This window comes from Thermobia domestica, chromosome 13 (genome assembly GCF_964235325.1).
Source record: "Thermobia domestica chromosome 13, izTheDome1.hap1.1, whole genome shotgun sequence".
In the NCBI taxonomy this organism is placed as follows: domain Eukaryota; kingdom Metazoa; phylum Arthropoda; class Insecta; order Zygentoma; family Lepismatidae; genus Thermobia; species Thermobia domestica.
The window spans coordinates 24,815,584-24,833,594 of record NC_137466.1 but is presented as its reverse complement, the minus strand read 5'-3'; the positions used below and the strand labels follow the sequence as shown (position 1 = coordinate 24,833,594).

The window sequence follows — 18,011 nt, the reverse complement described above, 5'->3', positions numbered from 1 at the left end:
TCACATGTCCGATAAATATAAACCCTTTTCCTTTTATTGCATACATTTAAACGAAAAATGATGCTTACCAAAAGGTTTTTCTTTTCAAACTGTCTTTTGTCCTGAGTTTAGTTTCAAAACGTCCCTTATCCAAACAAATTCACGTAATTTCTCTTTAATATTGAGCACTACAAAGACATTTAGCAGGAAAATAAAATATTATTGGCTCTCGAGAAGCTTTCTGAGTAATACAATGCATGGCACGACGAAGACGTTAAACGTTTTTCTTGTTTTCCCAAAAATTTAGAAAAGTGGACAAGAGACGTTTTGAAACTAAGCTCGACATATTATTCATTACAATATAAATCTATACGTGTATATAAGAATATTAAATAACCAGCAAGGTGCGTTTTGCAGACTATTCTTTTAAATGTACTTTTTTGCTTTTTAATATATCAATATCACAGAACCAGCTAACGAGCTTGCTTTCTTTGTGCGTGATCCCAAATTCGATCTGACAGTGTGGACACAAGATCATACGTGAAGTCCCGAGTGGGATTCGGATCCCACTTAAGTAGTAGGGAATTACCTTGGTGCTGAAAAGGGGTTTTATACTCCAGTTATCAGCAACAATGTACTGTACACATATTTCTGTAAGTTTTATGTTGGATTCGAACAACATGCTTTCCCATTGGGAACTGAACTAGTCTTCCGCACGAAGGACAATAAAGGCACGAGGGAGCTCATTCTGTACAACTGTCTGTCTACAACCGAGATTTTAACTTTTAGTTTTGCAACGACATATCGTTTTGAAGAAATATAATTTTTTTTTCTTAAAACTTACCCTTCGATATTTTCATTTTCGTCTTCTGCAATATCATCACCAGAAACTAATTCAATGATACGGTTCCTGGCACTAGATATGATATTCTCTTCCACAGAATCATACGTAGTTGATGAGCTGTTTTCTTCCACAGAACCATTGACAGTGCCTTCGTTTATTGTAGTATCAGAACTTTCAACAACAACAACAGTTTTATTATCATTATGATCCATAGATAAACTGTACACAACTTCTACTACACTAGAATCACTATCGTCAACTTCCTGATTCTGCTTCGTTCTCAAAGCTGCAAGATATTCTTCGGGAACCACGTATCCATCCTCTGAATCTGCTAGATCTATTTCAGTTACAAGTGATACTCCTTCAATTGGGAAGTATTCTTTCCCATCGCTTGGCGATTCTTCCTTGATCAGAGATTCCAAATCGTCAATACTATTCATATTGATACATGTTACCATCGTTTCGAGATACAATATTTTCTTTGAAGTTACTTTGTTCAAAGAGTTTATCTGTTACCATTACCGTACTTTCAAAAACAGGAAGAAAGCACTTCTTATATTGTATTTTAATATGGTACACGCTATTGAGTTTTTAACAACGAACTTCTTTATCCAGGAATATTAACTCCCTGAACAATGTAAGTACCTGTAACAAAAAAAAAAAAAAAAAAAAGGAAGTTTTAACATTTGAAAATGCAATTAAATTACGGCTTTGATAACCCTTATAAATGTGTAGGTTTGTAATTAATCTACTAAATAAAAATAGCGATTAAATTAATCAGTTAAAATGTTTAATTTTTTCTCAAAAACCATGCGAAATTATTATTATATAAGGATATACGAAGTCTGTTCAAAAAGTATCGAATCTTATTTTTTTTCCCCTCGTAAAGCAATGAAGCGTGGGAGACTACTTTCAGTGTACATGTAGAAGGGCACTCACGCGCAGTCACGAATTTTTTCTCTCACGCAAAAAGCGTCAGGCGCTGGCAGTCGGCCAACAAGTGAAGACGTGTAGTGAGCGGTCGTCGGATTTTAGTTTTTTGTGAAAAGAGAGAAAAATTTGAGCAGCGAATTGCATCAAATTTTGCCAAAAGTTTGGCAATACCCAAGCGGAATCCATTGAATCGGATCGATACATTCAATTTTGAACGAGAATTTGGGCATGAGAGTATCCGCGAAATTTGATTGAGGCTTTCGTCGCCAAACACAACATTCCTGTGTGTCATAAGGTTCCCTATTCACTTGACATGGCTCCGTGTGACTTTTGGTTATTTCACAAGCTGAAAATGCCGCAAAAAGGGACCCGATTTGAGTCAAGTGAAGAAATCATGCGGAATAAGACGGCACGGTTGCTCACCATTCCAAAAACTGCGTTCCAGAAGTGTCTCCAACAATAGCGGTTGCGCTCAAAGGAGTGTGTTCATTACCAAATAAACTACTTTGAAGGGGATTAGTGTTTCAGATTTCCAAATCAATAAATATATTTTTGCCAACCGAAGGCTCGACACTTTTTGAACACACCTCGTACGTAACATTGCCATGATATACAATAATCACTGTTACTATTATCTGTTCCGCCTTATCTCTAAACCGCGATAAATGTAACCAACGCACGCTGATTTTCTGTTGGCCTACCGACGTTGTACTCCTCAAAACAGTTCACCACTTTTAATTAGAAGACTTTTACTACGAAACAACCATACACAACTATAGCACTACCGGTATTATAAATGACAAAAGTATAATACAGATTATCTAATAATATTGCAATTGAATTTGCTTAGTGAAATAATGGAAATATTACATTAATCATATTCAGTAATTATGGAGCCAATTCAATTGTATAGGTGTATTCTACTTTTTCTACTGCAATACTTCCTAACACTTAAAATACACGTGTATAATTTGCTTCTTTCCGTGCGAAAGTAGGAGTAATGTATCACTAGCCAATCGTATTTTTGAACAGCGGAAGGATACGGATATTGTTGTTTATCTCCGTTTAGAGGTAAGGCTGAACAGATAATATATTTCAATGTTATATATAAACAATAACTTTTCATAATAATGATTTTCCATGCTCTTAATTTTTATCTGCTAAATTTTACATTAATTTTCACAACTCACGGACATCTCATTACACAGCAGTGAAAATTATTAATTTAAGTTTAATTAGTTAATTTTAACAGTTACTTTTTTTCTAACATTAACTTTAATTTATTCAATTATGTTTTCATAGCTTTAATTTTTAATTATAGTTCCTTAAAATTTACGTTTATTTTTCCAACTAAAATGAATAAAGCAAAGAGTGAAAAAGTGATTGACTGGACCGGGACTCGAACCCGGAACTGCCGGCATTACCGTACCGATGCGTTAACCACTACGCAATCCAGTCCGCTTCCCAGAAAGCCGGTTTTACTCTCTGTGTTAGAATTCGTACCTATAGAGGATTTGGCGTGTAAAATAAAAAATCGATTGTTTCTTCTTTCATTAGTGTATATAAAATGCATCATTTAACAAACTGAGCCAAAATATCGTAGTTGTTGTACCGTACAGAAAGTTCAAACCGAGGAAAATTAATTAAATTTGATTAAGCACTAGTTAAATTAATGCACCAAACAGCTGCCTTCGGCTACATTTCAAACCTGAATCAGTATTTGAAAAGAAGAGCTACGGCGTGCCCCTTGCTTTGACAAATTAGTTCTATTGAGCGACCACCACTGGCTCTACTGAAAACGGTTGTATAAGAAGGATGGTCGATTAATAGGAGTTGACTTAAGGAAAGAAATTCAGTATCATTGCTAAGCTTGCGAAACACGTACAATACAGTAATACGAATATGAGTAGGGAGACATCCGAAAAGAATCTTTTGCCACCTTTAATTCCCTTACAACCAGAATTTGTAAACACCTGCATTTTTTTCTGAACAATGAGAAAAAAAGATAAGAATAAAAAGCTAATCCATCTAGACAAATGAAGATTTTTTCGAGTTTAATTTGATTTACTCGGATTCTGTAATTTCTTTGGAGCAAAAATCTTAAAAATGTAACTTATACATGAAGATAATATCATTATTATAATTCAACAATTTTCTTTTCACTGGTAGATAAAACATTTTCTAATTTTATTTTCGAGCGACGAATATGAAAGAACTAAGTGTAGGTATTGCGGACAACACTCGATTTTGGTATCTCAACGAATCTAAACGTTCCATGGTTCCTACATGTCAAAGAATAAATATATAAACAAATAAATAAAATAAATAAATAATAATAATAAATAAATTACTTATTTGAATGTATGTTCGTCCGTTCGTTTGTCCCGATGTATACTTCAAGCCCTGGTCATAGTTCACGTAGGAATGGCATGTCTCACAGCTGTTCTCTACAGATCCGGTATCTACAATCAAAAACAAGTTAAAAAAAAAAAAAAAAACTTGGGTAGACATTTTGAATTCCGGGTAGATTTTTTCTATGACATCAATATGGCCGCCAACAAATTTCGACTTACCAAATTTAAAAATGTTATAACTTCGTTACTATTCAAAATAAAAGCTTCGTTCTTCTTTTATTTATCAGAGAATATAATGGGCTTTTATTGTAATTATAAAAGTTTGAATTCTATTACCGTCATTTTTGAATATGGTCGCTCAAACTAGAGAAATGATAATTTTCACATTATTTCTTAAAATTTTATGGCAAATAATTTTGAAACGGCTATGTTTAAAGAAAAACATCTTCAAACAAACGTTATGGAGCATTACAATGCTTTCAAATGCGAGCAGAATCATTGATGTATCTCAATTAATAACGAAAATATTCAATTTTATGTTAGGTTAAGTGTAAAATTTTCTTCAGTAAGTTCGAAGTATTAAAATTGTATCCATTGATGTTGGCGCCGTGAACTTTCGGTGCCATAGCTAAAAATGCCGAGAAATAAGGTTTGAAGAAATGTTTAGAAATAATTTTGCCTTGGAAACGAGAAGTAAAGTTGGATAGCTTTAAACGACTAAGCCGCAAAACTCGAAAATCAAAATTAGGTTGGGTTGCAGATTTTTAAAATATTAATCATTTCGAACCTTTGGGCTCCGAAAAATAGCGTACCCATAACTTATTCAGTAGTCTGACATAATTATTATTATTTTCTGTAAAATAACACGATACTTAGCAAAACTAAGCACTACATTCTTTCAGGTCTATATTAATATTATTGCTACTGGAGTTAGGAATTTCTTTTGATATTTACAAAAGTACTATTTCCACTTTCAGGATGATTACGAGAGGCGCAATTTATGTTTAAATTATTTATTCGGATTATACGAGGGTCATTCGGAAAGTAAAGAACGTTTTGCGCTAGCGCGTGCGCGTGTTCCCCCACCCCCGCTGCCGCTGGGTTATTGACCTGGGCACGCTTTAGCCTCAGTCTGGCACCAGCTGCGATCCGCTACGGTCCGTTATTGCTTCGCTGTGCGACTGTAAAATGTGCGATACAATTACTGATCCCGCCAAGTGTGAGGTTCGTAGTGTGATATGTTTTTGAACGCAAGAAAAGTGCGTCCGATAGAAATTTAGACAAATCACTGAGGTGTATGGAAATGTAATGAATGAAGCATCAGTTCGTAAGTGGTGCATTATGTTTAATGACGGACGGACGAATGTGCACGATGAGGAACGCTCGGGCCGGCCTTCTGTTGTGACTGACGAACTCAAAGGAAGAATTGAGCGTAAAATTCAAGAGGATAGGCGAATCACTATTGATGGGCTGCAGGAATTCTTTTCTGAAATTTCAAGAACTGTGTTGTACGAAATTGTCAGTGGTGAACTTGGTTACAAAAGAATTAGTGCAAGGTGGGTGCCTCGACTATTATCGGAGGAACACAAAACCAAGCGAATGGGAGCAGCATTGACTTTTCTCAACCGTTACCATAAGGATGGCGATGAACTTTTAAATCGTATTGTTACTGGAGATGAGACGTGGATTTCGCACATCACTCCAGAAACAAAGCGCCAATCCATGGAATGGCACCATTCAAATTCTCCGAAAAAGCCGAAAAAATCCAAACAAATTTTGAGCACCGGAAAGGTTATGGCTACGGTCTTTTGGGATCGTAAGGGTGTTTTGCTCGTTGACTACATGCAGAGAGGTGAGACCATAAATGCAGCTGCCTACTGTCAGACGTTATGTCGACTTCGCCCCGCGATTCAAAACAAAAGGCGCGGATTGCTGACCAGCGGCGTCATCCTCCTCCACGACAACGCCCGTCCTCACTCCGCGGCATTGACGAGGGACTTGCTTCAGAAGTTTAAGTGGGAAGATTTACTACATCCACCCTATAGTCCAGACTTAGCTCCCAGTGACTTCCACCCATTCCCAAAGTTGAAAGATGAACCTTTATCTAAAATATCTTTAATTAATGGAAAAACATCTTGCAACATTTCTTCTTTGTTGATTACCTGTACTGACTTTTCTTTATTTTTATTTTCTTTCTGCTTTCTTCTGTACTTTATAATGTAAGTTTCAAAACATATCTTGTGATAGAACAGGTCAGCTAAAAATACAGATGTTTCATCTTCCAAGTCTCAGCTGATGTTTCATCTTCCAAGAATGTACATGATCTTTCATACAGAAAGTTGCTTCAAGAAATACTGAATCTCTGGAACTTTCACAAACACGATACTTTTCTTTGATATCGCCACGTTTCTTATAACCACACACTACACAATTCATTCCGAATAGATTTATGTTTTGGGGTGGCTTTTCTCGAGATGTGATACTTGATCGAAATTTTTTTCCTTTCCTACTCAATATTATCAAGTCCATCATCATCATCTTTTCCTTCTTCTCCAATTAAGCTTTAATCTAACTTCAGCAATGTCTTCTTTAAATTGTACTGTTTGTAACATGTAGTAGTGCAATAATAAATAAACTCTATTCCTGATTGGAGAATTCTTGTAGAAATTCTTTGATAAACTACATCTTTCCTTATTTCAACAGCATGAAGAATATTTTTCCTTCCAAGGACTGACGTACATGTTTTTTCTTGAAATCATAGTTTGTGCACAGAAAATACCTTAGTTAATGTCAATATGGATACTAGTCTCATGATCTTTCATTCTTCCTGCTGGCAATTTAATTATAACTAATGATTGAAATGAATAGGGTTTTGATGCCATGATACACGATGTTTCTGATCGTTACAAATTCAATACTTCATATAGCCTGAAACGAAGAAAAATATAATTAGAATTATTGGTGTATATATATATAATCCGAATAAATAATTTAAACATAAATTGCGCCTCGCAATCATCCTGAAAGTGGAAATAGTACTTTTGTAAATATCAAAAGAAATTCCTAACTCCAATAGCAATAATATTAATATAGACCTGAAAGAATGTAGTGCTTAGTTTTGCTAAATATCGTGTTATTTTACAGAAAATAATAATAATTATGTCAGACTACTAAATAAGTTATGGGTACGCTATCTTTCGGAGTTTTTTTTTTTTTTTTTAAAGGAATTACAGCCGAAATTTTAAGGTAAATAAAGTGAAAAGGCATTTAAAAGGTTCAAAATGATTAATATTTTAAAAATCTGCAACCCAACCTAATTTTGATTTTCGAGTTTTGCGGCTTAGTCGTTTAAAGCTATCCAACTTTACTTCTCGTTTCCAAGGCAAAATTATTTCTAAACATTTCTTCAAACCTTATTTCTCGGCATTTTTAGCTATGGCACCGAAAGTTCACGGCGCCAACATCAATGGATACAATTTTAATACTTCGAACTTACTGAAGAAAATTTTACACTTAACCTAACATAAAATTGAATATTTTCGTTATTAATTGAGATACATCAATGATTCTGCTCGCATTTGAAAGCATTGTAATGCTCCATAACGTTTGTTTGAAGATGTTTTTCTTTAAACATAGCCGTTTCAAAATTATTTGCCATAAAAGTTTAAAAAATAATGTGAAAATTATCATTTCTCTAGTTTGAGCTTTCATATTTAAAAACGGCGGCTATAGAAGGCAAACTTTTATAATTACAATAAAAGCCTAATATATTCTCTGATAAATAAAAGAAGAACGTAGCTTTTATTTTGAATAATAACAATGTTATAAAATTTTAAATTTGGTAAGTCGAAATTCGTTGGCGGCCATATTGATGACGTCATAGAAAAATCTACCCGGAATTCAGAATGTCTACCGAAGCTTTTTTTTTACTTGTTTTTGATTGTAGATACCGGATCCGGAGAGAACACCTGTCAGACGTACCATTTCTACGGCGCCTATGGCCAGGGCCCGTACTAGTATGTACACTCGCCCGGAGGCCATGTAGGTCGACGTATCCCCCATTAACTCTTCCACTTAAAGTTTTTATAGGATTACCCATTTCCTTTTCCAAAATTTTCTTTCTAATTCCAAAAATACGGGTAGTTTACTGAAGGGAAGAGAAAAGTGCTATTTTCTTCAACGGCTTAACGGTTTTGTTTATATTTCATACATCTATTTTTAATAACAACAACCCTATACTGGCATAAGCCCTATGGGGAAATCTAGTAGTAGTAAGTAGTTTGCTCTTGGAGATGAGTTCTAGACGATTTTCCCAAACATGTTTCAGTCGATTTTGTTCATACTTCATAAATAAACGTTGAAATACTCCCGATAAAACGGCTTAACTTGTCCTGAAAAAAACTCTCACAGAGTGCTTTATTCTTGGGGGTGAGGTCTATACGGACGCTTTTCTCTAAAACGACTCAAGTGATTTTGTTCATATTTTATCAATAAGTATGTTATTATTAACCCTATAATACGGAATAAGTCATTCCTCATTTAAAAATTCGTAAGAAGTGGCTGTGGTTTAGTCGTAGAGCGTTCACCTTTAGTGTGTGGGGACTCTGGTTCGATTCCAGTTCTTGACAAATGGAGTTTGTGGTGGGCAAACACCGTGTGCGTGGGGTTTCACGAATTTCCCGCGTTTTAGAAAAAAAATCGAAAGCGTAGCTTACTCTTGGAGATAAGTTATATATGGATGATTTTCTCAAAAACGATTCAGGCGATTTTTTTTAATAATCTATAATGCGAGATAAGTCATTTCTTATTAAAAAAACAACACAAAACGCTGCTTACTTTTGATGCTTAGGTTTATTCGGACGATTTTCTCTAAAACAACTTAGACGATATGTTTTTTTATATATTCCATAAACAAATATTTCGTTAATAACCCTAATCAGGGCCGGATCCACAAAATATAGCACCCGGAGTAAAGACGTTTTTCTGGTGCCCCCTTCCTCCCAAGTCTATATACGTTATGTTAGGGATTGGAACAAATCCTAGGTTAAAATATAAATTGTAAAAAGTTTAAATCATTTGTCATCTTTCTTCCTTTTATAACTTTTACTGAAATTTGTGTTCACATATGAGCTTGAAACCAATTACGAAGCGTATCTAAAAGTTACAAAGTGTGAAGTATTAAAAGTACACTGCAGAAGACATTTTTTCATTTAATCGAAACACAATCCGATACATTATGCAATGTTTACGTTTTATTTATATTTATTGAAACTTAGATTCTGAAACCGGTTCTTTTGATTAAGCTCATTTATTTCCGAAATAAAATACTTTGTTATACTGAAAACAAAATTCTCAAGATCTTCCTCGTAAGAAATCTACAAAAGATATAGTTATAAACGTTGCAACTTTGTTGCATACATTTATTAGGACCTATTGTTAAATGTCCTACAGATTCAACGCAAAGTAATATTAGTGTTGTAAAAAAATAATACACAATAATTCAAGCAATCTATTTAGAAACATTTTTCCATAAATACGAATCCTTAACTTGACAACCTGTAGCTTCCTCTTCTTCTGTTGACTCAGGAAATTCTTCTTCATTGGCTTAGTTTATGATTCCTCTTGTACGAGTATATTGGCTCTTCAGTTGTATGCTTCACTTTACTCTATGTGCGGGCCTTCCACCTGTGTGTAGACAGTTCTTCTAGTAATGTATGCTTAAGTTTAAAGTAGATAATTAAACATTTCACGTCCATTCATATGTACCAATAAATATAGAGAAAAAGCACTTTTATTTATAGTACCTATTAGTAACAATATTCTATATAACTTCCTTCTCGTTTTGAAACGTGCGCTCACAAAAATACTTTTCTGACGTCCTTTTCTGCAAAGTTCTCAATAATATTTTCATAAGAAATTGATTGAGCGATCTTGTTCTCTATAGCTAATGTTGCCAAATCTGAGAGTTTTTCCTGTCCCGTGGTTGAAAGTAAGTATGTTTTGATGCGTTTTAGTTTGCTGAAACTTCTTTCACAAGATGCCACACTGCACGCAAGGGTAAGAAAAATTTAAGAGACATTGAGACTTTTCATAGGCACTTTGAAGATCATTGGACATCTTGAGGACAGGCAAGAATACATCATCTTGGTCTTTAAGATTCAATTTCTACACATAATTCTACAGCATTCAAATCGTCTTGGTATTACAAAGTGAGATTTGAGCACGATGTTTCAAGTCCTTTGAAAAAATTTCACACAGTGAGCTTCCTCTAAGGAAGCTGAAGTCCTTGCTTACTTCTTTGAGCCTATTCTACTAAGGCTAACAGTTCTTCCCGTAAGAGGTCAAGAATTCTGAAGAAAGATCGTCTAAGGCGATTCTCTTCAGTAAACATTTTGCTTCATCCTCTCCCTTCTCTTCTGGCATTCTCGTCTTCTTCGAGATACGCTTTTCTTTGAACTGATCTTCCACATCTATCAAATTAAATATAACCTTTGCTTCCGACAGTCATCTGTCGAATCCTTGATTCCTGAACCTTTAGGTGGTGTTCAAAAGACCTGATAACAAATCAAGAGACCTTTGAAAAGTCAATCCTTATTCTCTATTTCCTTTTGATTTTCTAAGTTTTTTTTTTTTTTTTTTTTTTTCAATTGATTTGACTTCTAGTTATAATTTCACGAAATGCTGCTAGATCATTTTCCAGTTCAGATTTCAAAGCTGTCACTGCTTCTGACTTTGCACTCCATCTTGTGTCCGAAGTACCTTTGAGAGTGATTTTCACGTTTTTCAAAAGATATTGTACCTTATTGTCGATGAAATTTAAAAATTGTACACTTTCTGAACGATTCTAAACAGGTTTTCAGTTTCTGGTTCTGATTCCAATGCAAGATTCAAGATTCCTTCTATAAGATTTAAAGAATGTGCTATGCATGGCACAAACAACGCAAGGTTGTTTAACGATTGGATCCTTGCCTGAACTCCACATTTCTCAGCAATATTTGCACCATTGTCGTAAGACTGTCCTCTACATTCTGCTAAATTGAGACCATTTTTCTCTATCCTTTGTACAATATTTTCCACTAAATCTTTGTCAGTTTTCCATGAACTTTACTGAAATCAATGAAGCTTACTTTTATCTCACACTGCTTCACTTTCTTTAAACGTGACATAGCGTAGAACCTGAATCATTTGCTTAGTGTGAGATACGTCTGGAGTCAAACATTATGTATTAGTATTTAGCCTTCCGCACTTCATTAAGAATTTCTTGCCTTAATTAGTTATTAAGCCGATGAATTCATTTTGAATGTCATATGAAATATAAAACCTGGCTTTTATTATTAAAAAAAAATCACCGTTTCTCGTAAGGTAGGATTGTGCTTTGAGAGAAGAATGAGTGTAAGAAAGTTCCCATTCTCTAGGTCAAAACGGTCAGGGCAACGTAGTTCTGTGTTGCCTCCCTTACTATCATGGAAAGATAAGTAACATGTTGATAAAACAACACTGCATCAATAATACCCCTTCCACTTCTCCTTTTCTGTTCGAATGCATTTTACTCCTTTGTCTAAATTGAGGGAGTTCAGTAGACACTTCTAATGCACAACAAACTTCTTATGGGAGACTGAATTTTCATGATTTGGTATTCTTTCAGATACTTTCTTCCAACCGCTAAACCCAGAACTTACTAATTTTAATATGGCACTAGAAGACGAAGATGTAATTTGTTTGGAGTCAGAAAATAACTTACAGGGAAACCAAAGGAGATTCTTTTCACTTTTTGAATACACGAGCCAGGACCAATTGGTTTTCTCTCCGTTTAGAAGAACTTTGTATCACATGTGGTGAGTTAATCGTTTTCCTTCTCTGGTTGTACAAGAAAAGTCTATGTTGTCTGGATTCAATGACAAAACCCTGAAACTTTGTGCAAAATAGCAGCTTTCTCTTTCTGATATTTCGCTTGGTCAAGTACTAGGATCTTCAACGCACATATCAACTTTTTTTCTCACATCTTGGACTTGTCGTAATTTCTTGTACTGGTATTTGACTATGTGTAGCAACTGGGAAAACAGTGTACTCATCTGGTTCAGAAGGGTCGTCACTATCATTGCTAGAAAGCAATTCAGGAAAACTGTCTTCATTTTTTACAATACTTTGAAATGCTGAACACGGTCGTTTTCAAATTTTTCCATATTTTTGGAAGAGGAATTATCGAAGCTGTGAGAATCATCCTTTTTGTGTAACCACTTCATTGCCATTTCATATACCTTATTTTCATCCTCTCTTAGTTCCCTTTTGTTCTATTCTCGTTGTCAGAGAATTCCTTTCTTCCAGACTCCAAAGCCATTTCGTCAACGTTTCTCTAACCTACAACATAAAAACAGTATGCTCTTTAAATCGAAGAGATATCGTAATTTCATAACGAACAGCTTTGATTAAGAGAAGTAACGGGAAGACAAAGAGAATCGTGCGTATCAAACCTAAAAATATTATACTCTGACTATGGGGTAATTTTGTTTCATATTTCTTTTCCATCTTCTACAACAATTGAAGGGTTTACCGAGAGAGAGGGCCAAACCACACACCGACGAAAAATGAGATTATGGAGGAAATGCATTGCGCTGTCATCTGTCTATCAGTTTCCGAACTAAGTGTGTGTGTGATTTGTTCCCTGTGTCTTCAAAAATAGGAATGAAAATATGTGATGGTTTGAGGCACAATAACTAGTGTCCTGAGAGAAGGGCTCAAACCACAGTCCAGCTAGAACCACCAATCAGAAGACATGTCTGCTTGTACAGGGTGTTTACTGAGTTGCATTTTCAAAATTTCAGTACCTAATACTATTTTATTATTATTATTATTATTTCACACTCTTGATTACTGTAGGTTTGTAATTGTTTTATCATCAAAAAAAAAAAAAAAAAATTAATAAATTTAGTTAGCCTTGATTTTTTTTTTTAAATTCAAATGATTTTTTAAACATTTTTAAAGGATCTCCCAACTTCCCTTACAGCCTTCGACTCCACTCATTGCTTTAAATGTCTAATTACAAAATGTATACATCTCAATGAATACAAAATTGTTTCTAAGATTATCAAAACAATTACAAAAAAGTACTGCTGACAAATTACCAGTTTTACATAAATGATGAAAATCGTTGTATAAATTTATAGCTTCATATGTAACTGTTCATTTTTAATTCACAATTGTATAACACACACAAAATATATTTGAATAGTATTATCTAATATCACTGCATCTAAGTGACAATGCATTTTCGGCTATGTGGATCACTTCGTGAAGACTTACACCCAATAAACACAGCCAAAGAAACAGTATCACACAACATACACTGTGCAAGTAAACAGTTCTTCAGTAGATTCTATACCAGACTTATTCTAAGTAAAAACTTGTTCTAAATAATGTCATAAGGCAGACATATGCAGATATGAAATCAACCATTTAATATACAACAGAGAAAAAAATTTAATACATTAGCCTGCATACAGTACTTTATACGCTGTATAAAATATGTAACACAAAACTTTATGTGCTATGCTATATAGTTTACAGTATACATCTTACAACAAATTTGTGAATTATTATTAATTCACAGTGATTATACCTTATACTCAAAAGATACACACATTTAAGATAGTATCTTTTCCAAACTTTTCATCTTCTCCAGTTCTTTCTTCCTTAGCACTCTGCATAATACATCGTTTCTTTAATTCTAATTGTTTTATTTCCTCTGCTGCTAACTTTATTTTGGATGCATTGTTATTTTCACTTTTCTAAAGCTTCATTTCTCAATGTTGATGCATTTTTGGACGCATGGATCATCTTTTTTTGAAACACTAATAGCTAATACCTCGCCAGCTGCAGATACTGCATCATACACCACATGCTGTGCAATCAAGCTATTTTCATGAAGGTTCTCTATAGCTATTTCTTATTTGTGGAAAAACTTCATTCAATAGCAGTGGTGCAGTGAAACAAAACCAGTACTTTTTGTGTGAAGTGGATCAGTTCTTTGGAAATATTGTGTTTGAAATAGACAGTGCTTAGAAAATGGTCCAATCGATCAGTTTTGGGATCATAGTTGTTAGATATTTCACTACTTCTTCCTTTGATGAGAAATCTAAGTAGTCTCGTTTAGCAATGTCAGCTTCCATACTAAAGTTCATTCAACGAACCTTCTGATCCTGATGTAAACATTGCAGAATTGTATTACTCCGCCAGTCATCGGATGATTGGCTATCAGTCAGAGCTTCTTTCGAGAAGCACGTTTTACTTATTCCCCGCATGTAACAATATGACCATATTGTTAACTCTGATTCGCGCTAAAGTTGGGTTGAAACCACTTTCAATGCATGCGTATTCTCTTTTATTGCATTAATTCAATTTAGTTCTTAGATAAAGTGTTGTTTCTGTTGTCTAATTCTAAGGAATTCTGGTAATGAGCCTTATAAGCAAGGACTATTTTCTTCTGCCGCATGGGTGTTCTAAGGCTCTCTAACCAATAAAATCAAACAATCACACATGTATTTGTTTACATGAGGTACTGAACGTTCCTTGAATAAACTTTAGATAATTGATTTGTCTCAAAAAGAACTTCTAATGCAGGAGTTACCCTGTAGGTCTTAATAGAAGAATTGCTTATAATTACAGGATTGAAGCAGCTGGCACCTTTAACAAACTTGAAAGCAAGAGGATTTTGACAAAAATCTTCATGTATATATTAACAAGGAACTTTCTGCAGTCTTCATAGAACTGAGGAACTTTCCCATCTTTTATTACCTTACCTTACCTTTTAAAGCTGCTGAGGCTGCAAATCCAATATCAACAGCACGGAAGGTTTTCAGGTTTTCTGCCTTCTTCAAATCAATTCAGAGAAGTTTCTTATTAGTATTTGCCGACTTCGAAACCTGATTCTTTACAATGCTTCTCAACAGGTGTCGAAGCATAGTTCTCAGATCAGTGAACATAAAAGGCAAAGAGGATCATTATTCTGATATTTGGAAAGATACTGTTTTACTTCAAGAGAAACTGAACGCATGAATGTCAACTGGGAGCATGTCATATCTTACAAAGCTTTTTATGATTACGAAGTTGTATGATGGAGGTTATTTCACAAAAGCATCGACATACTTCTTAATGTGTGGCAGCACTTTCACAGCTCTTTCAATAACTTTTGAGTTTTCGCCCCATATGATAGAGCAAAACTTCAGCGGAAAGAGATGTAACCCTGTTACGCGTTTGTAATCTGCACCTCTACTTGGGTAGTCCTTGAAGAAGGAATACAGAGAGCGTAACAATCTGTGAATGTTCCATTTGGAGTTGCTGTGTGCTGTTTCATATGCACCATCAATAATATCCAAGGAGCACGTACCGAAGTCCACCAACTTCGGATCTGAAGGTGAATCACTTAAGTACTTCTGTAGTTGTTCGAAAACTTATGGTTTACATTCGACCCGTTATTGACACTTGCAGCATCTTTTTCTCATCCAAACCAGTAACTCTCAAGTTTTGCAAGAATGTCATCAGAAGGTTCTCAGCAATAGCATGACATAAAAATGCGGACGTAAGATATCTTGTTTGAACCAAGTTTCCGTCCCAAAATCTAATAGCTGTGTCCTTTGACCCTTGACAGAATTTAATCTTTCATCAAAAGAAATACAGACAAAAGGACCACGTTTGTCAAAGTAAGGACCAAGTTCATATGTAACTAAGTATCCAAGTTTATCCTTGTGCATCTTCTCAATTTCGCTGTCGGGAAACATTACTTTTAAAAGATCACTAAAAATGCCAACACTTCTACAGTGTCTCCACTCTAACTCAATTCTGAAATTCCCTGACATTTCCCGGTTTTCCCTGACAACAGGTAATTCCCTGACAAACAATTTCAGCCTATGAAAGGCATTTTCTTCCATATACAATATTAAATTCAATGATTAAAAGATGAAATGTTAAGGCATACACTAAAAACGAAGATCCTAATAAAGATTGTAATTACTTGCCTTTATATCAACTGAACACTGTCTTGTACATGTCATAAATATGAGATAGGTACGTACTTACTTTGTTTCATGATTCTAATATGATCCTTAGCATGATCCTGGTATGGGTTTTGCACCTTTCTTCCTTTCTCTTGTGTAACTCTTCCAAATAACTGAAACTAACTATTGGTATTGCCAGTAACTATATTGTTAATTAATATCTACAATTAATCATCACAACTTTTATACACTGGAAACTACTGCAGTCCTCTTCTTTCCACTTGAAAACACATTTATATTCTTCTACATACAAATAATTATAAAGTTAGTAACTTACATATATGTAAAGAGTTAGCACATATCTCGCTGTTTAATTGTCACTATTTCTTCTTCAACTGCAGCAAGGGACTGTCGTGCCTCCTGCATGATCTTCCTTTTTTTCTCTTCTAAGTTCTTCAGCTGTAGGGCTGTTGTCCTCTTCTTTAATTTCTCCGCATCACTTACCGCTTTTGTCTGACTCTTTTCTTTCAGCTTCTCGGTGTACATAGCATGAGCATTGACTGCAACATGGGTCATATCCTTTGTAACTACAACCTTGTCAATGTCTTCCACGACAGCTACAGCATCATACACTTGTCTTTGTGCTATGAGAGATTTTTCTTGCATATTTTCAACTAGTATCTCTTTATTAACTGAGAACCCGCGTTCCAGAGATGCATTCCCATTAAATAAAATGAGTATCATTTTGAGAAATGATCTCAAACTCTCTGTAGCAAATGGTACCCCAGGAAGAACACTGCGAAGCCAGAAGTAATCTAATCTCTAATTTTTTGGAACACAATTTAGAAGCATGTCACTAAATGTTTCTGTATTACAGACAGAATTAAATTCTCGCAGTATTTTATCAGCTTCACTCCCTGAGATCCACTTATTTTTCACAAACACATTCAATGCAAGTGTCATTCGCTTGCTTCGCTTATCAGGAAATCTAGCTACTTGTGGGTCAAAGTAAGAAATTCCGTTTGTAAGCTTATAAGCCAAGGACTTTGAGAGCAATTTTTTTGCACAAACTTATCATTGCCTTGCGACACTGCAATCTGAATTCAAGGATATCTCTTTCGTTTAGTTGACCTGTAACTCGAAGAGCTGCTCTCGAAGCAAAACCTATGTCAACATTTCTGGCTGATAGGAGATTTTCTGGCTTCTGCAAATCAATATTTGTGAGACTTTGGGAATTCTGAAGGACTTCTTGTTTCACAACTCTTGTCATCACATTCATCATAGTTGCAAGAATGGCCTCATACAACATTGGCGCTCATGGAAGATCTGATTGAAAGCTTTGTAAAAATATTTCTACATTGGTTGCTAAGGAGAGCAGAAATGATAACCTTGCTTTCAGAAGTTAATCATCAATAGTAGTAAAAACAATGGCAAAGCTTTTACAACTAGGTACTTTCTGGTCCTCTTTTACTCCTTCAACATATTTCTCCACATGTGGTAGCATCTCAATTGCACGCTCAATCACTCTGGAGTTTTCTAGCCATCTTATAGCACAATACTTCACGGGAAATACATTCGATCCTGAATAATGAAAATAGTCGGCGCGGGTTGCAGGAACGTTACTGAATAAATAATGAAGAGCACGAAGAAAATTTGCGATGTCGCAGGTAGTTTCCCTTACCGCTACTTTATATGAATTGTGTACTGTATGTAATCCACAAGTTCCTATACACAACAACACAGGGCAACTCGGATCCTCATTAAGATAAGATTTTATTTCTTGAAAAAAACTTCATGTTGACGTTAGGTCCATCCATTGAAATTTGTAGCAGTTTCTGTAAGTTGAGTCCTTTTAGGGCAGAAATAAAACCTATAAGTAAATTGGCAGAAGTACAATGACCAAGGAATACA

The 18,011-nt window shown here is 34.9% G+C and overlaps 1 protein-coding gene across 4 annotated transcripts in view; it reads right to left on the bottom strand.

Moving 5' to 3' along the window:
* Positions 1–18,011, bottom strand: part of LOC145668050 (uncharacterized) — a 126,996-nt gene that overhangs the window by 46,968 nt on the left and 62,017 nt on the right. For 3 of the 4 annotated variants that reach the window (XM_081735528.1, XM_081735527.1, XM_081735531.1), the window contains one exon: positions 824–1,468. In XM_081735528.1, the coding sequence (XP_081591654.1) occupies positions 824–1,281 (458 nt within the window). In that variant the 5' untranslated portion in view covers positions 1,282–1,468. Of the gene's footprint in view, positions 1–823; positions 1,469–6,272; positions 7,039–18,011 lie in introns of all 4 variants that reach the window. The other variant, XM_081735530.1, reaches the window with a different exon arrangement.